General features: G+C 33.0%; 1 protein-coding gene across 1 annotated transcript in view; it reads right to left on the bottom strand.

Annotated features, from left to right (window-relative positions):
* Window positions 1-27,573, bottom strand: part of Diaph2 (diaphanous related formin 2) — an 821,535-nt gene that overhangs the window by 596,877 nt on the left and 197,085 nt on the right. Inside the window, exons 7-10 of the mRNA XM_077793878.1 lie at window positions 19,182-19,256; window positions 19,038-19,107; window positions 14,447-14,583; window positions 12,228-12,336 (exon numbers count right to left, since the gene is read on the bottom strand). Coding sequence (XP_077650004.1) covers window positions 12,228-12,336; window positions 14,447-14,583; window positions 19,038-19,107; window positions 19,182-19,256 — 391 coding nt within the window. The remainder of the gene's footprint in view (window positions 1-12,227; window positions 12,337-14,446; window positions 14,584-19,037; window positions 19,108-19,181; window positions 19,257-27,573) is intronic.

Below are 27,573 nucleotides of genomic sequence, written 5' to 3'. Positions count from 1 at the left end.
AAACTAGCCTATTATCAAACAGGGAATAGTAACATCTTGGGAAAATTATTACCTTGATTTACACTATTTCTATCCTCTTATTGGGATAGATTAACACAAAATATATAGAGTATTAAAATATGTAACTAAATGAATTAACATGGTTGGTGTAAAATATTAATGTGAGTGAGTTAAGATCAACTAGAAGGCACTGTGATACCAATACTAACATGTTCAGCATAATGAAGTGTACATGTTTATTTCCAAAAGAAATGTTTCATTAATTATATTTCTACTGGAAAATGAATTTTCCTCTTCCAACCTTCTGATTTTGAAATTTCCTTTCAAAAGAGGGACTTATCTGGAAATTGCAAGCAAGAAGAGAACTGGCAAAATGCTCATTTCCAGGTGTTGCATATATTATTCTTGAATAGCATTTTTAGAAAATGCTGATAAAATCGAAGGCAACTGGCTAATAGTTTAATTGAAGAGGTACACATTTAAACTGACTATTTTTAATATATGTAACAGGTAGTAGAATACTTAAAGAGCTGACTGCTAGGGGATTCATGGAAAATGCCAAATTTAGTAAAGATATTAAGTACGTATAAATAAAAACATAAATAAGTAGTTAGAATGGAAAATACACATTAACAAATATATTTCAAATGCATTTGACTTCTCTAGACCTATTATTAACATAGAGTTAATTTTTTAACATAGAGACGATCAAAAAGGTACATTGCTTTTAATTTTATATCTAAAGCTGCTCTTGGGGAGATCAACCCTTCTATCTCACATCCAGATTAAAAAATCAAAAGCTGCATGTTTTAAAGGAGTTGAAGAAGACAACTAAGGATGTTTAGAACATTACTTATACCTAAATGATAAGTAACAATGTAGTTCAGTTTCTAAGATATTCAGATATCAGGAGAACATACTCAAACAACAAAATATTTTCATAGACTTGGCATTACGTTACAAGGATACACCAACCAAGTTATTATGAAGTTTATGCATTAATGGAATATGTAACCTTCCAATTACAATAAGAAATTGTGTAAGACTTTATATTGTTTTCATAGGCTAGGATATATGTTTGCATCCTGTGTATAGTACTATAACATTGTATTTGCTTGAATGATTCTTGTTACATTACAACTATGACATGACCAAACAAGCCAAAGTACATGCCCAATCCAAAATAAATAGTGAGAAAAATTTCCATCTGCTATGATGGTTTTTGCCAGAAATTCAAGTTTAATGGCTTGTATTAATACCCAACTAGAAAAGAGAACATTTCCATAAGAAACAACTTAATGAGTCTTATAATTGTACCTTTGCACAAATAAAAGTATTTAAACCAAGAAACAGTAAAAATAGTAAAAGTCAAAATTAATGAATATACCAACATCTAAATAACTATATTTAATAAGATAACACTGCAATGCTACTAAATATTTTACCTACAGTATATGAATATATAGTTGAACAAGGATGATGAATTTATTGACGATGGTATAAAATAATTATGAGACACTTTCAAGTCAGTACTTTAATAAAGTGAATAGTTTGACAACGTACCATTTATTGTTTATCAAATTCTAATAGGCATCTAATTAATTACAAACAACACAATGAATCATAATATTACCACATCATTTTCCAATTTTCACTGCTAGAACAGAACTCTTTTAGAGAAATATTTATACTGCCTGAATGTGAGGAACACAAAAGTCACCTAATTATCTTGATTCCTTTATGTCATAATTACTGCCCTTTCCAGAAAACAGAATATCAATTCAAAATTGAAATAACAACACTATTTACAAATACAAAATTTAATAAAAACCTAATTGACTTATAGGAAAGAAAATTCTATTATGTAATTATGAATATGAAATATATCCATTGGGTGAATTTTGAATTCCTAGCAGAATACAGAACCCCAAATATTCATCATCATCATTAGTTTTACTATCATTAAATGCCAGACAATGTAGTATGAGCTTCATATAAGTCACTATCTAATCTCATTCTCATAAAAAACATATGAGATAAATATTACTATTATCTTTATTTCACAGATGAGGAATCTAAGGCTAAAAGCAGATACATAACTTACATGGGGTCAGAGAGCAATGAGAAAACTCATGTTCTTAAATAATACCACTTTACTACAAATACAGAAAATTTCAGCACATAATCCAGGTATCTCATAAACTCCATTCAAAGATTGATCCAACAAAAGATTTTAAAGACAGGTAAGATAATAAATTTAATGGGTACATTGTGCTTGATATACTAGGAATATCAACCTTAGAAAAACAGAACTATTTTAACAACATGTTGCCTACCACATAAAGTAGTAAGTTATTCATATATATAACAAAATATGAATTTAAAAACCCTCAAAAGTAGAAAATGATTGCTGGATTGGGGAATCCAAATCCATACATTCTGAGCAGTAATATGGACAGAATTCCTTCATCCAATATAAAGGTCTCTTACTCTCCTTCCTTTCTGCCATACTACTCCCTACTCTGCATGCACACACTTATACTATAACACTGTAATGTTTAATATTATAGTCCCTAATCACAGCTGAAATTTAATTATAATTAAATTAAAAACTCAGTTTTTCATTTTCACTAGCCATAGTTCAAGTGCTTAAAAATTACATGCGGCTAGTAGCTACTATAGTGGATGGCATGGATATAGAACACTGAAGAAAGTCTGACCAAGTAGTCCAGCACTGGAGACATTAAAGAAAGAAAACTTTCTTGCCTAATCTCTAAAACCTACACACCAAAGAAATACAAAACTCATTCCCAAATAATGAAACTTCTAAAATTGGTATGCTCAACTTCCAAGTATAAAATTCTTTAAAAGCCTGAGTGAACTGTATTGTCCTCTTACAATGTAAAATCAATCTGCTTTAAAAAAAAAATCTAACTCCAGAGATAGAAAGTAAAGAATCATGGTATTTTAAAATCAGAGAAACATAAAATACTTTATGCTAGTATATTCATTTAAAGGTAAAGAAACAAAACCTAGAGATACTAGTTAATTAGTTAATTAGTTCATATAGCTAATAAGCCCCAATGTTGGGATTAGAACTGAGTCTTTATGACATTTAACCTTGGATTATTTCTACTACATTATAACATGCTAATCTAGTCTTGCTCAATAACATTTATCTTTATAACAAAAAGAAAATAAATGCCCTTGAATTGAATATCATAGAGTCCATTACCCAGATTTCCTCTGTTGCTTATTTTCTTTATAATGGCTTTAGATGTCAAAATGGTCATATATATTTCAGGGTTTTTTGTGGCTATAATTATTTTAATTATATTAATTATATTCTGTAAATTACTGGTCATCACTGACTTGTTAAATTTTAACTCTTTCCCTTCTGTACACAATTCAAAAATCCATGTTAATGGTAATGTGCAAGTATGACCCTAAGAAAAGGATTCATCCTAAGAAATCTAATCTCTTCTCCAGCATCACATGGGTGACGGCCTCTAACTGACTCAGTGTTGCAAATGCCTCAGTTTCTCTGCAGACTAAAGAGCTGCTGGAGGGTTACCTTCTGTTAACAATATCCTTTTGCTGGGAAGAATTAAATAAAGGCATAGCCTAATGCTCTTTCAGATAAGAAAGGCTGAGTTCTTACTGCTATAAGGACTTGGTGCATGAGCGCGCGGGGAAGTGGGGGGGAGAGACGTTGATTTAAACTGAAGAATACAGGTTTATCCAAATGGCTCTCTCTTATTTTTTAAAGTATATAATTTAACACTTTTTAATATATTTATAGAGTTGTACATTAATCATCACAATTCATTTTAGAATATTTAATCACCTTAAAATAAACAAAGTGCCCACTACAGGTCACTTTCCATTTTCTTCCCTGCTCATCCCACTCCCCACCTCTAGGCAACCATTAATCTATTTTCGATCTCTATAGATTTGCCTACTCCAAATACTGCACTTAAATGAAATTACATAATCTAAGTGATTACAATTTCACTTAGCATAATGTTTTCATGGTTTAACCATGTTGTAACATATAGCAGTACTTCACTCACTGAGGATGATGCATAATATTCCATTGTAAGATACATTTTCCCTTTCTTTGTTTTATTTATATATAGCAGCAGAATGCATTACAATTCTTTATATAGAGCATGATTTTTCATATCTCTGGTTATATACATAGTATATTCACACCAATATGTAATCAAAATCAAGAAACAATAAATGGGATGGACTCAAACTAAAAAGTTTCTTCTCAGCAAAAGAAACAATCTGTGAGGTTAATATAGAGCCTACATATTGGGAGCAAATATCTACCCCTCACACATCAGATAGAGCACTCATCACTAGAGTATATAAAGAACTCAAAAAACTAGACATCAAAAAAAAAAAAATAACCCAATCAATATATGGGCCAAGGACCTGAACAGACACTTCTCAGAAGATGATGGACAATCAATCAACAAACACATGAAAAAATGTTCATCATCACTAGCAATTAGAGAAGTGCAAATCAAAACTGCTCTAATATTTCATCTCACTCCAGTCAGAATGGCAGCTATTATGCATACAAACAACAAGTATTGGTGAGGATGTGGGGGAAAAGGTACACTCATACACTGCTGGTGGGACTGCAAATTGGTGCATCCAATACAGAAAGCAGTTTGGAGATTTCTTGGAAAATTGGGAATGAAACCACCAATTGACTCAGCTGTCCCTCTCCTCGATCTATACTCAAAGGACTTAAAAACCGCATACTACAGGGACACAGCTACATCAATGTTTATAGCAGCACAATTCACAATAGCTAAATTGTGGGACCAAACTAGATGTCCTTCAATAGATGAATGGATAAAAAATGTGGCATATATAATAATGGAATATTACTCAGCAATAAGAGAGAATAAAATCACGGCATTTGCAGGTAAATGGATGGAGTTAGAGAAGACAATGCTAAGTGAAGTTAATCAATCCCCAAAAACCAAATGCCAAATGTCGAGTGTTTTCTTTGATACAAGTAGGCTGATTCATAGTGGGATAGGGAGAGGGAGCATGGGAGGAATAGACCAACTCTAGATAGGGCAGAGGGGTGGGAGGGGAAGGGAGGGGACATGGGGTAATTAATGATGGTTGAATGTGATAATCATTATTATCCAAAGTACATGTATGAAGACACAAGTTGGTGTGAATATTTCAGTTCTTAATACTGATCCCATCAGAAACAAAATATCGAATTTCTAGGAAGGCCATGAATTTTGTACATTGATTATACATGATTCTGATGTTTAAAGAGCAAATGGAATAAGTTTCTATGTTTGTAATTTTAGTCAATTATCTCATTATATCATAAGGAAATTTCTATATTTTGTACATTCTATATGTATTCACTCACTAGCATACACACACATGTGCGTGCTATTCATCATAGGAAGAAAAATATTTAAACATAAGCTTCTTCAAAATTAAGGAGACATGCTAAAACCTCTTATTTATTTTAACTTACAGGCTTAGAAACAATAGAAACTATCTGTTGGATCACAATTCATAGAGCAATGGAGTGCAATAATTGCCAACTTTAGGGCACTGTCAGACAGATTATCCATATTGCCATTAACTGTGACAAATTGTGCTTTTAAAATTTTATTGACACTGTCACATACTTGACCTTATTAAGTACTCTGTTGACATTAATAAGGTGTTTCTTTATCCTAGCCCAGCAGGAGTTAGGGATAAAGATGGTTTAAGTCAACATAAGTACCTACCAAGAAAGATACACATGTACAGACTCAGTTAATTAGGTGAAGAAATAGAAAAGGATTTCAGGCAAAGGAGACCATGTACAAAGTTATGGAGTTAAGAGGGATGAAAACCATAGAATGTTTGGGAAATAAAGCATAGTATGGCTCAAGGAAATAGTTATGCAGAAGAATTGTGGAATATGAGATAAAAGAGAAATCAATGGCTAGATGATTGAGTATTTTATGTAGATCTTAATCCTAGAGCCTATAGAATGTCTTTGTAGGTTTTTATTCTGACAAGAATTACATTTTTGAAAGATAATTTTATAGGGTATTACTTAAAAGGGCTTAGAAAGGAGGAGAGAAGATGTTAAAGGGTCTGAGGAAATGATTAAATAATGGCATGTGACAAACCCTGAAATTTAAAAAACAGCAATGGGGATGGAGAGAGAGGAATACTATGCCAAGGAAGGGCAGTACAACAGTAAGAAAGTGAAGCTGATAGAATTCGTTGAATAATGGAATGGACAGTGGATCAGGGTAAATATGACTACTATATTTCTGGTGTCCGCCAATTGGTCAATAATGGTAAGTCTAACCAGATTTGGAAATATAAGATGAAGCTAGGTCAAGAGATAAGTTTAGAAAAGGCTGAAGAACAGGAAGATAAGTACAGTTAAGAATAACATAAAACTTGAATTGGAGGCTCCCAAACATAAGGGATTTGTTAGTCAGGAGAAAGTTGTAAGCTCAGAAGGAGACATTATATATGAGTGCTAGCTGAAGTCAAGAGGTTGAATGACACTGCTCAAGGATCATCAGAATGAGAAAAGCAAAGGACTGAGGATCAAAGGTCTGATGATTGCTCTAGTAATCAGCAAATTTAACAGCTAACCACATAGGAAATTTTAATAAAACATAGAGGCAAAAGGAAAACAAGAAAAGTTTAGCATTCAGAAGCAAAGGTAATAGCTAGTTCAAAAGTATGCTAAGAGTAAAATCTCAAAAATTAAGAACCATGTGGAAAGAATCAAGCTACATAAAATCACTCCATATATCTGAATGTTTAAACATCACCATATGTGGTCACATAGGACATGATCTGAGTTACATAATTCCCAAATTATTAAAAATCATAGTTGATACCATTTAAATAAATTATTTCTGACTCATCAGTAAGATTAAATATGGGAGTTAGTGGGCTTTGCTGAAACACAGATACCCTGGGGAATTATTGAAGTATGCATGACTACTCGCCGTGGCACAAGTAAAATAAAATGTTATTGTTTGCATTCTAGTTTCAGTATTTTTATGTTTTTGTTTCTAAGTATTCTTCTCTTGTTGCTAGGCTATCAACCATCACTTTTCCCCCCTTTTTTTTGGTGGTGCTAAGGATGGAACCCAGGGCCTCATGCATGCCAGGCAAGGGCTCTATCACTGAGCTGCATCCCCAGCCCCAGCCATCACTTCTTGATGATCCCAGTACATCAGTCTGGAAAAACCCTCTCCTAATTTGTGCTTCTGGTCTGAGATGGATGGAAAATGGATAATTAAGCTCATTAAGATACCACAAGGGACAAGGAGAAGGATGAGAGGCTGATAAAAGGCTCATAGGTCTTTCTTCCCATGAAGCTTAAGTGATAGATTTGGTGGCATTTTGCAGATTGCTTGAATTGTTTCATTTTGTTTTTATTTCATTTTTGGTTCTCATTTATATTCCAAAAGGATGAATTTATTAAATAGGTATGGTCTGGATAGTGAAGCTATTACACATTAGAAGCAGGTGTATTTACTGCACTGTTTTTGTGTACCAGATCCAATTACAACATGGAAAACATGTCTATTATTTTTGACATGTTAGAAAATCATTTTAAAATGTATTAAATCAGACTAACACACTTCTCTACATAGCTCCTAAAATGCTGAAAGGACATGGCACCTCTCATACTAATTGCAGTCGAGGAAAACAGGGACTGTTTTGATATCATGTCATTGGATGTTAACTATACTACTTTTTCTTTCCATAAACAATTATTAATGCTCAGTATACCCTGGCTTCTCCTGTCTGGATATGTAAATATAAGTTTCAACTAAATGTTGAAAATACCTTGTTTTGTCTTCTTTGGTGAAGTAACTGAGATACTACTGTAGCCTATATTATTATCTATCAGAAGCACTTCTTGCCTTTCATCCTACACAATACTACTTTTTATTAGAGAAGATAATTTCTGGAATGTTCTTACCCTTCATGTCCTAGTTGAATTATCATCACTGAAAATTTCCAAGTCTCCTGCAGGAAATTACCTAATTTCACCTTCTTTTGGGCTCTCACTAAATTTTACAAAGAGTAATGGGATATTGGTGGTCAAGGGTAGATATTTCAGATAAAGTGTTCTGCATGATAAAATGAAGGTATCTGCAAAGCCTATATACTGTTTGGGAAGTACTATATTTAGTTTCATTAAAACACAAGGTATTTTGGGAAGAATAACAAGCTAAAAGGCCATCATGTTAAGATGGTGCCATGCTGAAAAAGTTCATATGTCACAAGTAAGGTCTTCACCTTCATCAAGATAGCACTGGGTAATAAACATAGTTTTTTTTTCTAATATATGCTTATAGTAGAATCAGATTTATTTCTTGAGAATAACTAAGAACATCATAGAGCATTTTTCTGGAGGGGAAGGGTGTGAAAATATGGGATATTAATTAGGAAATTATTGAAACAATATTGGTGGGAGAAGATAAAGGCAGTAGTGAAGAGAGAATGGGATAGTCATAGTCTATACTATACAATAAGAAGACATAATGATTGCCTGGCTACAGGGGCAAAGAAGAACAATGTCTTCAGGAAAATTAAAGATTTGGGGAGAAAACAATGCCTGTAAATTCTAAAATGGAAAACACAAGGAGAAAACTAGAACTCCTTGGGATGAATCAGGTTAAGAGGAAGAAATAATAAGCTAAGTTTCAATGGAAAAGGAGGTATAGTATAGTAGTTATAGCATTATTTCTGGAGCCAGACACCTTGATATCTGATCTAGGCTTTATCTCCTATTATGCCATGCTGTGACCTTAGAAATATCACTTAATTTCTATGGGCCTCAGTTTCCTTATCCATAAAATGGGGCTACTGCAACTATCTCCTCTTAGAATTCCTGCGAGGTTTAAACATGATAACATGTATTTAGAACACTGACACTTGGCAATTTTGAATTATGAATGCTATTTTTTAAATATTTAATTTTTAGTTGTAGTTGTCAATGCCTTTTTTTAAAATTTATTTTTACGTGCTGCTGAGGATTGAACCCAGGGCCTCGACATGCTAGGGTAGTGTTCTACCACTGTGCCACAATCCCAGCCCCATAAATGCTATTTTTAATTTCTTATTTTTGCAACATTTGTAAGATAACTAGTTCAGTATTTGGAGACACAGCTGTGGATGGAGAGAAAGGTATGATCTGCATTTATAAACCTGGAGATTTCCTAAGATATAAGTTGCATGTTAAAACTAGAGAAGTAACTGAGAATATGTATGGAGAAAATAAATATGTATATGTCTATGAGCATATATACATGTATTTGTATAAGTACATATGTATATATGGATAGGTGGATATAAAATGATAATAGAGAAGATCAATGACAGAAAATGTGAATGTCAAAAGAGGGGAAACACATTAAAAAATAGAGAAACACCAAGCACAATGGCATACCACTGAAACAGGAGGGTCAGGAGTTCAAAGCCAACCTTAGCAAAAGTGAGGTGCTAAACAACTCAGTGAGACCCTGTCTCTAAATGAAATACAAAATACGGCTGGAGATATGGCTCAGTGGTTGAGTGCCCCTGAGTTCAATCCCCAGTATCAAAAAAGAAAAAAATAGAGAAAGAACCATTACAGGTAGTCATTAAGCAGAGAGAAAACTGTGCCTGGAAGGCAAAGGAAGAAAATCTTTCAAAGAAGAGGATGATGAAGAGTACCTAGATATCAGTGGCATTCTTCCACTGGAAAGAGGCCAGTGGATTTTGAAATTACAGGATGACAGTATGCCTTTTTGAGAACTGTGAGAAATCTGAGTTGTGAAAGGTAATTTAAAACAGAAAACAAGTAGAGATTATTCTTTTAGAGACATGGACTATAAAATGATAAAGCGAGATGAGAGGCTAGTTAAAAGCATAACTCAGATAAAAACCAGCATCATAGGATGTGAGACTGGAGAATGACACTAAGTTAAAGGGAAGACAGCAAAGATAGAAAGTGTCAAGATAGATGGTTTATCTTCTGCTTATTTCTTGAAAATCCTATCACAGGTGCAATAGTTTACTTTACAGATGGACTAAAAAAAACTGAGAAGTCAATAATCTGTTTTAAAATAAAAGAGGGGTATATATAGTTATTATTTTAAAATACAATTAGTCCTGTATTTTAACAAAATTACTTCCTGAGACTATAATAACATTTTGAGATGTCTCAGGATACTACCAAAATAGAAAACTAATTCTGTTAAAATACAGTACTAATTATATTTCTTAAACAACAAATTTAAACTTTTGTTTTTCATTTCTGCATTCTGAATATATTTTTAAACTTTTCAAGGATATTTTTTATTCACATTAAATACAACAAATAAACAAATCTGCTCAATTCTTGTGAGAGTACAAGGCTCTGTATATAACAAATTACTAATTTTTGTAGCTCATTAGAATAGGAAATTTCAAATTGTAGCTTGCATCTATAATCAGTATTCAACAATTTCTTGAATACTTAGCAAGATGTCTGTGATTTTTTCATATGTTATTTGTTAAACATTTTCTACTTTATCATTCCATTTGTCCAGCTTCCTGAAGGATAGCAAATGTTAATCTCATCTCATTGTTTGGGGTAAACTAATCTATGGTAGTGGTGTCACATTAAAATACAGGCAATACAATATACAAATGTTGGCATCACAAAGACCTAAGTTCAAATCACAGTTCTACCACTTAACCATTATGTGATTTTTCAATGGGCTTTAGCCTTCCAGCAAATTAATTTCCTTATCAGTAAACTGGAGGTAATAACACGTAATTCACAGAATTATGCTTAAAAATTCATTTAAGGTAGATTTTTAAAATATGTAATTATACTTTGCCCAAGTATGACAAACTAAGTATAAAATGTAACGAAAACTTTCAATATAGCTAAAACTACTTCTTCCTCCTGAAGACACTTTACAAGAGAAGTACAAAGCTTGATGGCAAGAAGAAATGTATTAGTAAAAAAACTTAGAAAATATTCCAACTTTTAAATATGTAATACCTTTGACATAATCACACTATAAAAGTTTATCTAAAATGTTCATCATAGTTGAACTAGAAGAACACATAATTAAGAAAATTACTTATATATTTGAAGAAGCATTAAGGTTTCTTAACATCACATATTCTCTTTAAACAAGCCAATTCATTTATCTGATACAATTTCAAACTCTAGAGAAAAAAAGATATATTTCAGAATATAACTTTGAAAAGGAGAAAATTAATTGTGTTAGTTTCTCATAAGAAATTTTAATATTTAAATACTAGTAAATTATTTGATAAAATTAAATATAAAAACTTGTTGTCTTTGTTGAATGACAGTTCAACAGCATAAAAAAATTTCATTCAGCAATTTAATGGCATACATTATCTAAAATAAAGAGTATTAGCATCAGAGACCAAAAAAGCTGGCATCAATTTCCGTCTCTTACAAGCTGTGTCGCCTTGGACAAGTTATTTACTCTTCATTCTTATGAGCAAAATAGAGATGATATTAATACCTATAAAGCTGGGTTGTTGGGAGAATTAAATCAAATGACATATGCAAATTAAAATGTTTAGTCTAGGAGCTCATATCATAAATATGCACCATAAATGTGAGTTCTTATTCCTCAAGAATAAAGTTAACATAGGTCATTTCCTGAACCACCTAGAAAAGGACAGCAAGTTTTATTATTTTCTTGAAGAAAAGACTTTGGCTAAGGCTACACAGGATTATCAGATGAACTGTGACACACAGGAATTGCAATTCAATCTCCTCTCTTCTGGTTGAGTCAGACCTCTGAATGTTGTCTGAATGGCACAAAGAGAGATGGGCTTAATTGTTTTAAATTCCTCTCATATGTTCTTTAACACTTGATACAACAATGGCATTGGCTGAACGGCTTGCCCTTTGGCCCTGATGACTGATAAGGCTTCAATTTTCCTGATTTGTTATTATTACTAAATTAGAATAACAATTATAATCATAGGACCATATCTATAATAATTAGAAAGTATTTTTCCTAATATTAAACAAATTATTAATCTCACAAACAAAACATCTAACAGGAAGGATTTTATTTTTATACCCAATTCTATTTAAGAGCCAGTTAAAATGGAGTTACTGTCATACAAAATGAGTACTCTAAATACAACCCAAGAAGCAATTTAAGACAAAACTAACTTACCTGTAATTGCAAAGCTTCATGATTTTCCAATCCTTCCACAATTGGTGAAAATCGCTCCCTGTTATTTCTCTCTGCAGCAGTAGTTATAGCCCCTAAAAGTTTATCTAGACTACAGAGGGGAAAAAAAGAAACAGAAATGAAAAATACTTCTTACACATATATTATGAACATGGTTATTTCTTTCAGTTTACCAGTTTTACTTTTGGAGCATAATGTTTATGTATGTCATTACATGTTTTAAAATTATTTAATTTTTTTCATCAACAAATGAAACTGTGTATAGTTATAGTGTACAACATAATATTTTGAAATATGCATATATTGTAAAATGTTTCAATCAAGGTAATTAACATCTGCACTACTTCACAGACTTGTCTGTCTGTCTCTCTCTCTCTCTCTCTCTCTCTCTCTATGTGTGTGTGTAAAGAGAATAATTAAAATCTACTCATCTATTTTCAATTACAGATTATATTATCAGCTATAGACAACACAATATACAATAGATCTCTTTGATTTATTCTTTCCAACTGAAAGATCATTATCATATAATAATTGAGCTACTGTCTGCATATTCCTACAAGTTGAATACTGATAAATTTAAACAATTTTAGAGCATGAAAATTCAAATTCAATTAGAAAAGTCTTGAGAAAAATAATGTTTCTGGGTGATACCTTCAAAAGAATTCCTGATAGAAAAACATTAAAATTTAAATTTTCAGGTTTTGAAATATCATGTGTTAATAAAGATCTTCATATCACTTAAGTATAATTTGATGTGTATCGTTAATAGATTATTGTAGTGTAAACACACTGTGAATTAATAATAAAGTGCTGGATAGAGTGAATATTTTAAAAATAACTTTAATCAACATTCTTTGATAAAAGAATAAGAAAAAAGAAACCAAAAGTGAAATTCAAGGTAATCAAAGAAACATCCTTATCTAGCACAATAAATTTGTTTACCTAGATAAAAATATTGATAACTATACGATATGATGTTGAAATCAAATGCACCTCTATGTAGTACTCTATTTTTATCAAATAATATCTGAAATTAAAATTAATTCCTAACAATTATATCAGGCTAGGGTGACTTTTAAATATTAAGTTATGGAAATCTACTTGACTAGAAAAACAGTATTTCTTATTCATGTATAAGCTGATTTTTTATAAAGCCAAGGGAAACTTTACTTTTGCATAGGTTACTTCATTTGTTCTCACTGAGAAAAGAGTTAACATTATATGTAATATTTTAGATTTAATGTTTGTCTTTTGAGTTCTGAAGACAACAGCTAGCACTAAACAACATCTCATTTTTTCTAACAATTATAAGAAAGTCAGCATATTGAAATTTCCTTAAATATTTGCATGGTCCACCTCTGAATCAAACTGAAATTATTACTCTCACACAAAGGTTTGAGAAAAATGTTTCAGTTCATGTCCATAGTATATATTTCAATTTTCACACAATGGTTTCTTACAAACTGAAATTACTAATGAAATAAATGTGAAATTTTGATTTGGATTCAATATCATTTCCATAGGAATATATGATCCAAAACATACTCAGCAATACTTGCTAAATTTGGTGCATATCGACATACACATATATATACATATATATACATACATATACATACATATACATACACACACACCTATTAAAAACAAAGAAAAAAAGAAAAGTTAATTAATTTCACTTACCAATAAGTACTTCATCTTTTCAATTACCATAGGTATTCAAACTAGAAGGCTATCCAAAAAATTATACTAAAATAAAAGCATATATTCAATTCAACTACAGACATAAAATTGTGTGATATGCAGCATGGTGTGTGTGTGTGTGTGTGTGTGTGTGTGTGTGTGTGTGTGTGAGAGAGAGAGAGAGAGAGAGAGTGCCAAAATAACTAACTTTTAAATTTTGCCCACTTTTCTAATGATGGCTTCACCTTTGGCAAGATAACATTCTATTTATTCACTTTAAATTCACCTTTAAAAAATTCCCCTGTATGATTCTATTTAAATCTAGCTTCCATAATCTCCAAAAACTGTTACAATATAAATATACAAGACAAAAGTGTCAATCAAAAATTCCCTAAAGTCTAATACTTTTTTATACAAGTTATCCAATGAAAGAGAACAAAAGTAAGACTTATTAAAAGTAAGACTTATCTCAAGAGTTGTTTTCTATGCAATAAATATAGTACAGCAATACTTACATATTCTCTTCTCCAACAATGCAAATAGCAGAAAGTATTTTTACTATTTCAGTCATCATGTTGGGTTGTTTGGGGTCAATTGCTCTTGCCAATAGTAAAAGACTTCTTTCATCCCCTAGAATCCTTTGTAATCCAAACTAAAGAGAGGAAAATACGAAATATAAAATTTTCATTCAAAAATGAAATGTCTATGGAGCATCTTTCATTAAATAAAAAGCAACTAAACCCAAATTACCCAAAAAATCTGTACCTCCGCAACGAGGTTCTCACTAATTATATAAATGTTCTTTAAATGCAGTGACATACTAAATATATAAAGATATAAGACATGTATCTGGAAAACCATCAATCCAAACATCAGAGCAATATTATCAAAATGGAAGCTAAGGAATAATGGTTTACTTTTCATGATTTTATTAGTATATGCCTTGCACAGGGAGAAGAGTTTCAGAAGGTAATCTAAACTTCAAGGGGCCAAAAAAAAAAAAAAAACCTGACATTTAAGTAATTTCTGATTAAAGTTTCCTCCTCTGATTTACACAATTTATTCCATGTGAAATTAATACAAAACAGTATATTTTCTATTTTGAATATGTATTTATGCCTATTGTTTCACATGCCTGTAATTTAGATGAGCCAGTTGTTCATGTTCTAAGTGCCTACATGCAAGACATAAATGTGGTCTAACTAAAACTTACCCTTAGTTTAGAATAATCTAAGTCAAATTAACAGGTTCTTCAAAAACTGCAAAACTCCTACAAAATAAGAACTTATGTGTTGATATAACAAAGTATATTCTGTGGGGAAAAGGCTCTATAGAAAATCTCACCAATATAATTTTCTCTTGTGACTATACTGATTATAATTAGTTGGTGTCCTAGAAAACTGTGACATTTGACAACATGAATCAATGAGAATGCAGAACAAAGGGTACTATAGTTCAATTTACAGATGAGTGGACTGATTAGTTGGAGAGGTGAAGTTATTTTTCAGAGGCCACTCAACTTATTAGGAGCAAAGCATGAACTCTGTATAGTTCAGCAGAACCCCTGATTTCTAGTATTATGTTGTCTTTCCATTATGTCATTATTTCCTTCAGTTGAAAAGAGATTCGTCGTAAACCATGGAGAAGCAACATTTAGTAAGTTCTTTCTTATTACTCATCAAAGTCTGCATAACATTGTAACCAAAGACTAAGAGCACAGCAGTTGAAAAATTCTGTACTAATATGGATAGGGATCTTTCTGTGAAAAACTTCCAGAAACAGCACTATAAGTGTATTTAAGAATCTCATGTCTACTAGCAAGCATCTACCACATGTGCCAATAATATTTTTCATTGATATATGTACATAAAATATATATGATGATTATATAACTTCATATGCCTAAGAAAGACTGCAGATTCCTTAAATACAAAATTTTATTTCATTGGTTATTAATAGTTTTATTTCAAATATGGCAACATTCCATATAATTACATATCTCTATTAGGCACTTTGAGATTATAGAATGCCATCTAAAGGCAATTATGTAATTAAGTGAATTAATCAATGGTATTTTACCTGTAGGTATAGAAGTTACATCATTTCTAAGACACTAATAAAAAGCCTAAAATTCATATAGTTCTTAATTACACAACTGGTATTATACAAAAAATAAAGCCCTGCTGTCTTCCAGAGATGTCATTAAGGTTTCAGTCAACTTTTGCATCACTGACACCAAAATATTTGACAAAAACAACTTAGAGAAGGAAACATTTATTTTGGCTCACAGTAGATAGGTGACTCCATTACTCTGGACCCAGGGTGAGGCAGCATATCATGGGGGAAGGACAGGACAAAGGGAAGTTTCTCCTCTCATGGTGGCACAGAAGAAGAGAGGTGAGCAATGGGGCTACAGAGCAGATGCAACCTTCCCTTCCAATGACCCACCTCTTCCAGACACATCCCACTTGCCTACAGTTAAAATCCACTGAATCCATTCAAACTAGTATGGACTGATTGACTACATCTCTCATAATCATTTCATCTCCAAATATCCCTGCACTAATACAAGAGATTTTGGAGGACACCTCACATGCAAACCATAACATTCCGCCCCCAAAAGCTCATGTTCTTCTCACAATGCAAAACACATTTAGTTTATCCCCAAGACTCCCATAGTCTGAACAGTTTCCATACTTCCCAAAAGTGAAATTCAAAGTCTCTTCTGAGATGGCCTGGTGGCGCAACACCTGTAATTCCAGTGGCTCGGGAGGCTAAGGCAAGAGGATCTCGAGTTCAAAGCCAGCCTCAGCAACTCAGCTAGGCCTTAATCAACTCAGCAAGAACCTGTCTCTAAATAAAATATTTTAAAAGGGGACTGGGGATGTGGTTCAGTGGTTAAGCACCCCTGCCCCACTTCAATCCCCAGGCAAACTCTTGATCTCTTGGCTATAAGCTCCTATAAATATCAAAAGAAAGTTACATTTATCCAATATAGTGGCACAGCATAATCACTCCCATTCCAAAGGGAGGAATAGGGGCACAGAAAAAAAAAAAAAAGGTGGGGCTAAAACAAGTCTAAAGTCAGCCAGGCAAACAAGTCCATTAAATATGCTTACAGCAAGTCACACAGCCATAAGATGTACTCTCCAAAGGACTTGGGCAGCTCTACCCCTCCCCTCTTTGGTCTGGATAGTTACAGTGCACTTGGGCTATCTTTTAACCTGGCTTGCTCCATAGCCAGCAGCAGCTTTTCTAGGCTGATAGTCCATGTTACTGGAATCTCCTAATTCCTAGGGTCTCCATTCCAGCTTTGGCTTCACTTTTACAGCTTCATGCATTGCCCTCTCATAGACAGACAGTGTTACACTTTCCCTGGCCTCCCAGGCCTTCCTTTTAAATTTCAGTGTAAGCATCCATGACCAACCCCTTAACTTTAGCATCCTGTATTCCTGAAGAACCAACACCACATGGATGACACCAAGGTCTGCTGCCAGCTCTTACAATACCTGAACCCTATGGAATCATGGCTTCTACAGACTCTGAGTTTCTGGATGGCTGAGGACAACTTCCTAGGTACCCCTGTGAAAGCAGTGAATCCCAGTGATCTCTTCTCAAAGGAACTTTCCCTTCTACACCCTAGAGCCCACAAGGGTATGGTCATGCAAATTCCTGAGATATCCTCAAGCCATCTTTCCTATTTTCTCTGTGATGTATTTAGGGTCTCTATAGGTACCATAATATCTTCAACAAGCACAACTCTCTTGGCATTAATTGTACATGCATGTTTTTGGTCAAACTACAGGTTTTTAAAATACTTGACTTCTGCTATCTGCTCCTGTTTGTCACAGTAAACCTGGCTAAAAGCTGCCAGCAATATCTATGCCACTGATTGAATGCTGTGCTGCCTTGAATTTCCTTTGACAGATTAATTAGTTCATCACTTTTAAATTAAACTTGACACAAATAAATTGTACCCAGGTCCTTTGCCAGAATGTAACATTAAAAGGCCTCTAGTCCAATTCCCAACAAAGTCTTCATTTTTCTCTGAAACCTCAAGATCATAGCCCTCACTCTTATCAGCATTCTGGTCTTCTGGGTTCCCATCAGAATCATCCATTAAGCTCTGTTTAAAATATCCTAAGGCTTTCCAGCATGCATTTCCAAACTTTTCCAAATTTATTCCACAAACCATTTCCAAAGGCTTTTGAACCACGATGTCAGATCAGTCACAGCAATGATCTTACTTCTCAGTACCAATTTCTGTTTTAGTCAGCTTTTGGGTCACTGTGATCAAAATGCCTGAAAAGATTAACTTAGAGGAAGAAACATTAATTTTGGCTCATGATATTAGATGTCCAGTTCATAGATGGCCAATTCCATTGCTCTTGGCCCAAGATAAGGCAGCACACCATGGGGAAAGAGTGTGAGAGTGTGGCAGTGGTAAGCTGTTCTCCTTTAGGCAGTAAGGAAGTAGAGTGGGATGGGATGGGGGATGCAGGGAAGATGAAACTTTCCAGGGCATGATGCAGTAATCCACTTCTTCCAGCCACACCCCACCTACCTACACTTACTACCCAGTTAGTCCATTCAAACTAGGATGGACTAAATAAATTAGAACTCTCACAATCCAATCATTTCACCTTTGAATGTCCATGCGTTCACACAAAGGATTGGGGGGTGGGCATCGCATTTACAAACCATAATGCTCATAAATGACATTTACTGAACATAAAAGAGAATATTAACTTTATGATGTTCATAGAAACCAAGTCAAACCTGACCAATAAATTTTCTTTTTCAATGGAATAAAAACCATATAGAAATAGTCTTCCAACTTATGACCTTTAACTACTACTGTAAAAGAAAAATAAAAGTATTTCTAATTTGAAAACAAGACTGATATGTTTACATGATTGCAATACCTACTAATAAATACTGTATAAAACAAAAGTATATTTTAAATAGTCTTTCAGTGAAACTTATGATTTGCATCATAAAGACATTTTGTAAATTAAATAAGTACTATCTCATCTGTTTCATACTTTCACATTGTCAAGCAAGTTTTCCCCTTTTGTAACAAAGGCAGAAGTAAATACTACTTACCTTATTATTCATAAATGCTTTGAGGCACTGAATGAGTTTATATTGATTCTTCTTGTCAATATTTTCTTGCCTAAGAAAAAAATAATAAGGTGTTGTACTTCAAATTTTCCCCTTTGATGAAAAATTTTTAATGTTTATTCTTACAGTTTTTTGTCCAGAATCTTTTCCAGAACATCCAATAAGAGCCCGAGACCTTCATGTCCAAAGTTGTTAACCCAACTATAAAAAGAACACACAAACAAAAGAGTATGATTAAATTAATGTATTTAAGATATTAAATATTCAGAATGACATTTTGATTTTCATTTCTGATAATGTTATCTTACTATTGTTTTCTCTGCTGATACTGATTCAAATACTGACTGTATATGTGTAACTCAGAGCTCTTTTCCTAAATCCAAGAACTTTCTTCACATTTTTGATTGCCCAGTAAACAGCACTGCCTTGGTTGTTTCACTAGTATCATATAGTTAAGTCTGAATTTATGTGCTGAATTTATCTTCCCATTTCCAATCCTCTAAATCAACTCCTCTTCCATTCTTCAACATTCTGTTAATAACATTATGACCCTTTGAATCCTTCATACTTGAAATATTCCATAATTGTTTGATCTCCCATTCTACTTCCCCTTTGCATTTGTTCTGTTTGTGGATTCAACAAATATTTGCTGAGTGTCTATAACAAGCATGTTTTAGGTGACAGACCTATGATAGACAACAAAACTAAGCCCTTTATACTCATGAAGACAACCATATAGAAAGAGGGAGACAGGTGATAACAAATAACCAACTATAATAAATATCAGTGCATTGATGCAAGGAAGAAAAATAACATTTGGTAAATTAAATAAAATGGAGATCCAAGATGCTACTTTTCAGTGTGTGGTCAGCAAAAGGTCCTCAGTTAAGGTAACATTTGAGCAGAGCCCTGAAGGAAGTGAGGAATTTTTCAGTACAAGGATTAAAGGTAAACTGTTTCCTGAGGTGTTAAATAGTATGTTTGAAATGCTCCAAAAACTGTGAGGAGATCAGTGCATTGGAGAGGAATGACTAAGGAGATCAAATCCCATGTGTGGTACAAGGCTAGAAGACAGATTAAATAGAACTTGATCTAACTTTATGGCATCCAGGCATAAATTTTCTAGAATTATTCCTCAAATGCCCCCTCCTTCCTTGTCATTGTTGTCTATGCTAACAGTCTAGTTTAGCCCTATTAACCTTTCCTTTAATATACCTGGAGACTCCCAAATGAGGTCTCTGTAGCTTCATTTTCTCATTTGTTCATTTTGTTAACTGCCAGATTAAATTGCATTTAACCATAGTCTTTTTTCCAACAATTTCCCCTGAACTACCTAATACATATAAATAATTTGGCCCAACATTCTAATCTAGCTCCAGTTTAGCTTTCTAGCCTAAGACCTTATACTATATGTACCAATAAAATCAAACAAATTATTGTTCCTATAGTCCTACCTGCAATTCCCTGTTTTAGTTCATTTATTCTTTCTTCCAAAAGGTCACCCCAACACCATCTCAATAAACCTTCAAAGCTCAAAAGGACTGTTTTGAACCATTAATGTCTTCCCCCTATAAGTCCTCCAATAATATACAAATTCTTTTTGTTAAGAACCCTCACTGACATTATGATTCTTGACACACATGGCTTACCTACCCCTTTGGGTTATGAATTCTCTAAAGACAGTACATTATTTCATTTATCTTTCTAGCTACTATTTCACTTACCACAGTAGTTTATATATAGTCCATAAATATTTGTTGACTAATTTAAATTTAATGAATTTATTAATGTGTGTAGTTAAGAGAATAACCAGTCTCATGCTGCCCATGAAGTTCATACATCAAAATAAATATATAGCAGATTTCTGTGAAACAATGATTAAAATCTATGGTCTATCTCCCCCTGCCCCCTGGTGCTGGGATGAAACCCAGGGCTTCCTTCATGCTAGGCAAGTATTCTACTACAGAGCAACATCATCAGCCTCATACTCCAAATAGTTAAACCATGCACATATTTCCACTCCACAGTCTTTATCCACTTCATCCCTACCTAAGGTAAGGCTTACCAACATAGGAGAGACCTACATTTATAAGAGCCTATCAGTAAGAATGACCAGATCACTGAAGAAAGTACATTTAGAAATAGCACGTTTTCAGAACTAGTCACATCTATGATATATATGGATGCTCATTTTAAACAAATTCTGCTTTAATTTCCATAATGGAAAGGAGAAAAATCAATATGGCATTGTAATGATAATTGGCAGTAAGCTACTATTCAATTGAAGCATGTAATCATCCAATGCAATAAGCTATTTTCTCTAAAGACTCTCAATAATCAGTGAGGTGGTGGTAAAGGGATAAAGGGACATCAGCTATAAGCATAATATACTATATTTAATCTATCACAGAGAATAATCAGCAGATATCATTACTGCACAGCATAATCTACAACCTTAACATAGTAGGAATTCTGAACAAATTTATGTAGATAGCCCTCAATATCTGCTTTGGAATTTGGTGTCAATATCTGCTTTGGCATTTGGGAAGAAGAAAAAAAACAACCTGTGACTTCTTTAAATTTAACACTTACAAACTGTTTTTAAAATTCTAGGGCTTATTCATATTTCTGTTACATCTAGTGTTATTAAAATCATTAGGATTTTTTCTTTCTTGGTCTAGGAAATTATTTGACACAAATCAGTCACCCACACATCTCAGAATGTTATCAAATCATGCAGTTTATGGTACTTTAGTTTCATTCAGTAAAAATGTCTATTGATCTTTGATGGGGGAGGAAATAACCATGAAATTTCAGTGTGAGGAGGAAGGGCCTATTTATTACAAACTAGGCAATGAAAAGTCTCAGTTGTGAATACTGTAGGCTGATGGCCACAGGAGACCTAGTAAGAGTCTTCAGCCAGGTACAGTGGCACACACTTATAAGCCCAGCATGTGAGGAGGCTGATGAAGAAAGAACACAAGTTCAAGGCCAGCCTGGGCAACTTAGTGAGATTATCTCAAAATTAAACATAAATAAATGAATTAAAAGGGCTTGGGTATAGCTCGTGGTACAGCATCTCTGTATTCCATCCCCAATACAAAAATGAATAAGAGTTCAGAGTTTTTAAAATAGAATAGTAGCCTGAAAGGAGTTTATTGCCAAAGGGATAAAACAATTATGATGTAGTATAATGACACTCAGGAGATTAAAAGAATGTGCAGCTGCACATCTCTTTTCCTTTTTCTCTTGCCATTACCATTTTTCTTTCAGACATCAAGCCTTTGTGGTCTCTATCCAAGTGTTTGCTATTCATACACAGTCTCATTCTCTGTGTGTATGTACGTATGTACACACACACACACACACACACACGCGCGCGCCATGAAATGATGAAGCAGTTAAAACCCAAATGTTGGCTCCCATACATGGGCTGAATTTTTGACACTGCAACAAAAGAAGTATAAATTAGTATTTATTAGGGTGCATCCCAAACCAGCATCATCAACATTGCTTGAAAGTTTGTTAGAAATGGTAATTCTTGGGTCCTGAACTATAAAATCAGTAAAAAGGGCAGGGGGACGGCAGGGTGAACAAGTTATGTTTTAAGTCCTCCCTGGTAGTTCTAATGCTTGCTCATATTTTAGAACCACTGGCATAGAACATGGTTTACAGAGAAGTAGAGGAAAGCTTTCTCAGGCAGAACTCAGGCTCAGAATCCAAGACTGCTTTGTATATCCTCCTAACCATACGGTGTACTCCCACTGCCACAGGACAAAAAGGAATTGATGTGAAGCAGGTATTATTGGCATATTTTACAAAGTATAAAAATGTCAGCTCTGAGATATTCAATACTAATTGAGACATCCAGAACTTTAAAAATGAAGTCGATGACTTCATTTAAAGTCCAACATAGGGATTGCAGATCAAGACAGACAGACCTAAATTTTGTTTTAGCATAATAGCCCTGAAATAAGAAAGAGCAATTCATCACAGATCTTAAATTTGCAAAACATAGAAGAAGCAGGGAATAAGGAAGAACCAAACAGAAGACAACATGGGGAAGAAGAATGATCTTTTATAATTTCCATAATTATCCTGAAATATAAAACATTTTTCTTTCCTTTCTACTGAGATGATTTATATACTGTAAAATTCAACATTTTGACAAATTTTACAGTCATATAACCACCAACACAAGATACAGAATATTTCCATCATCCCAAAATATTGCCCAATTCTCCTTTGTAGTCAATACCCTTTCTCTATCTCACCCCTTGGTAACTACTTACCTGATTCATGTCCTTCTAGTTTTGCTTTTTCCAGATGTCATTATAAATGGAATTATTCAGTTTGCAGATTTTTATGTCAGGTTTATTTAACATAGCATAAATATTTTTATTTGTTCTTTTTCGTTAAACATGGCAATAGAATCACTCAGCATAAAAATTATAATAGCCAACAATTTTGTTGAATGTCTCAGCAGTCCATTCCTTGCTATTATATGGATATACCACCATTTGTTTATCTACTAATATTAGTTGATATACATTTCAATTGTTTCCAGGTTTTAATAATTATGAATAAAACTGCTATAAACATCCACATGGAAGTATTTGTGTAAGCATATGTTTATTTTCTCTCCAGACAATACTTGGGGGTGAAATTCCTTGGTCTGATGCTAAGTACATGTTTAACTTTTTAAAAAACTGCTTTCCAAGTTAGCCATTCTATTTGGCACTCCTTCAGCAAAGTGTTAAAGTTCCAAATTCTTCAAATCCTTGTCTGTACTTGATATTGAAAGTCTTTTTAAATTCAGCAATTCTAAAAACAGCTTTCAGGTAAAGAAACTTGATAAGTAAAGCAGTTAAGTAACTTGGAAAACATCAGTCAATAAGAAAGTAGCTACAGTTTTAGAATCTAAACCCATATTGGACTCCCAAGACCTTACTTCTTTCAACCACATCATTAGAAATTACTAAAACAAGAGCACTATACTATTTTCTATAAAAATATCTGGCTAATGATCTCACCAATAACTCAATGAAAACAATTTATGATTGCTACAGATCTGCATTGATTTTGTATCTATATATCTATGCCTAGACACACAATTATATTTATTTATATAGATTAGTTTAATTCTTTAGATAGGCTAAGTACTTTATAATCCATGTTTTTATTATCTTTAAAGACCCGAGTTTCGTTAAGAAATCTAGCAAATACTGCTAAGATATCTTGTGACTGCAGCTAAAATTTCCAGTCAGTATTTAGGAAAAGAAGTTTATCAGAAAAAAATACAGCTTAGATTTTTTTTTGGGGGGGGGAGTGGGGCTATAAAGACTACAATCTCAATTTCTGAGACATTATTGTATTAACATACATATTGTTAATTTTATGCTATTAGGTTAGAGAATCATCTTGTTCTGATACATATGCAAGCTGCTATTAGATGGCTACTTGTCAGGGAACCAGGTAGGACAAATGAACCACCTAAACAAAAACAATAGAAAGACCAGGAGAATTAATGTACAAGTAAGAAGGAGACCAGGATTAGATCTGAAAAGGAAGCCAGTATGAATATCTTAGGAACAAAAAAGACTCTCAGTAAAAAAGTCTTTTCTTGTTATACCAAAATGTTTGACTATATCTATCAGATATAGAAAGCAGCTACAGTTTTAGAATCTAATCTTACTGAAGATCAAAAAATATTCTGCCATCCATCAATGAACTATGCTGTGAGCCCACATGGTGCTATGACAAATTCAAAAACTGATCTAGGTTCTAATCCCATCTCTAGGAATTCTAGCTGTGTTATTTTGATCATTACTTAAACAACTTAACCTTGTTTTTTATTATAATCTAGGGATGAGAACAGTGCCCATAAACTCTTTGTGACTATTAAATGGAATAATAATGTATGTGAAATAGCACAATGAAGCTAGTATTAAAATACTTTCCAAAATGTTAAAAATCCAAAATGCAAACTCTTTGAATATTCTAATCCAAAGACCAGTATAAATTTTAGACATACATTAAAGAATATTTTTATTAAGCCCCTGTGGTGCTGGGGATTGAATTCAGGGTTTTATTTATGCTAGGCAAATATTCTGTCAATTTAGTTACATTCCTACCCCTTTTTATTTTAAGACAAGGTCTCACTAAGTTTCCCAGACTGGCCATGAACTGCTTTAGCCATTCCTCCTCCTTTAGCCTCCTCAGTTGCAAGGATTACAGGTGTGTCTCACCACACTCAGATAAGAATCTTTTTTTAACAATATTAACACTTAACTCAGTACAAAGTATTTTAATTTTTATGAAATATGCAGAGGACTCTAAAACCATACTAGACTTCATCTATTCACTGACAAATAAACTTCATAATTTAAATATTTGGAACTCTTATTGCCTGATGTACTTTCTTTAATTTATTATTTACTTTTGTGTATATTTAATTCTAACTATATTTAGTGCTGACCAGTTGACATTAGAATAGTCACAGAAATCATAATGGTGCGGGGGTGAAAAAGGAGCAAAAAAGAGAGAGAGAATTTATAGTTCATGCACAATTTGACAGTGAGAATTATATCAAAATACACTAAAGTTTTAAGACAGAAATATCTCCCTAGCTTTCAGAATTTCTGAGGTCATTATTTTTAAAGGGTCCACTTAACACTGATCAGCATTATCAAAGGAAAGAAAATCTTACATTTCATGAAAGTATCAGAGGATTCATTTAATCCTAAATCCAAGAGAAAGCAAGATTCTTCCCTCCATAGTTCTCCAGAGCAAAACAAAATGAGAAAAACTCTGCAATGTACCTATTCTATTAAAGGAGTGAGTGAAATTCTGTTCCCTTCAGATCCATGTAAAGGACAAAGCCCTTCCGTTTCCCCAAACCTCAACCTTCTATCTGTAAATTAGAAATTTGAACTCTGAATTATTCAGTTATATTTAATGTAATATAACTTAAAGATAGGGGGACAAATCAGTTCAGTATCTTATACATAATACAGACACAGTAAGCCATAGTAACTGCATGTTCACTTCCGATTAGATTGTTCAGATTAACGTCTATCTTTCAAAATGGTTAAAGCTAAAATTAGAAAATTCTATACGGAGTCCCATAAGCTGTAAATGCTATTGGTCTCATGTGAAGGAGTCCAATATTTGTCATGTCATCCCTTTATCACTGTTTGTGCAGTGCTAAAGGCTAGTATAGAGAGTTATGTGTTCTGTACAAAAGATTTTATTTCTCTCTAATGGTCTTCAATTCCCATGTGTAATCTCAATACTACAACTCAAATCACTGGAACATCAAATAAAATGAATGATAGTCTGGAGTTTCTTGGGGAAATTCAGAAAGTTGGTAAAAAAAATTATAACACATGAAAGAACTAATTCAAAAAGCTGAGGAAACTTTAAAGGTTTATTGTAAATGGTGTTTTTGTTTTTGTTTTTACTCAGAAAACATCTCATTTTAATACCAATGTTGCCAATGTAATGTTTTTCAATGCAATTAAAACCAATCCTTAGTTATGTGTATTGGGAAAATAAAAAGATCCCTAGGTAATTAAAACCAATGTGTAATCCTTCATAAACAATACTGTACATTCAATCCACAGATGGCTACAAGGGTAGCCCAAAGGGTAGCCAAGAAAAACTTCATATTTTTGGCATCATTACACAATTTTTTCAGCCTCAATCAACACCACAGACAGTTCTATTATCAATATACACATTAATTAATTAAAAAAATTAAGAGAAAAACAAGAGGGATTTCTATATATTATGACTGACTTGGTCTTAATCCAATACAAATAAATGTATATATATATATACACACACACCTTGTTTTTTATTATAATCTAGGGATGAGAACAGTGCCCATAAACTCTTTGTGACTATTAAATGGAATAATAATGTGAATATATATATATTCACTCAGGTTTGTCTACATGAAAGTAAACACAGTACCAAAATACAATAGCACTGAATATTTGAATATCCTTGCAAATAATCCACTGGTGGATTAATGTGAGAACTATCTCTGACCAATTATAAATACCTACTTGATGTAATGCTACCACTTCTAGACACTTGTGCATAAGTCTTTGAAGCATGACATTCGACTGAACACTTATTTCACCTGATACATAGGAAGATTGAATGTGTCAATTCTCTAGCTCTACTTCTTGGTGGTTCTGACTTCAATGCTATGATAGATTATAATTTTCTTAAAAACACCATCTTTTTCTCTGGCTGCATTGAAAATTTCTGCTCTGTTTCATGCTACTTATATATATTTTAAGAGCCACTTACAAAGATAAAATATGCATTATTTTCAGTTGTTTATATTATGTATAAACAAATCCATTTTCCATATTTACAAAAGAAATTGTAAATGCTTAAGTTATGTAGAAAAATATCCTTAGGACAAGAGTTGAGATGCACTTTTTTTTTTTCCCCAGTACTTGGAATCAAACCCAGATCCTCACACATGCTAGGCAAATGCTTA

The sequence above is a fragment of the Urocitellus parryii genome, chromosome X (assembly GCF_045843805.1).
Source record: "Urocitellus parryii isolate mUroPar1 chromosome X, mUroPar1.hap1, whole genome shotgun sequence".
NCBI classification, from domain to species: Eukaryota; Metazoa; Chordata; class Mammalia; order Rodentia; family Sciuridae; genus Urocitellus; species Urocitellus parryii.
The sequence above is the reverse complement of the archived record's forward strand: the minus strand, read 5'-3'. Positions and strand labels throughout refer to the sequence as shown.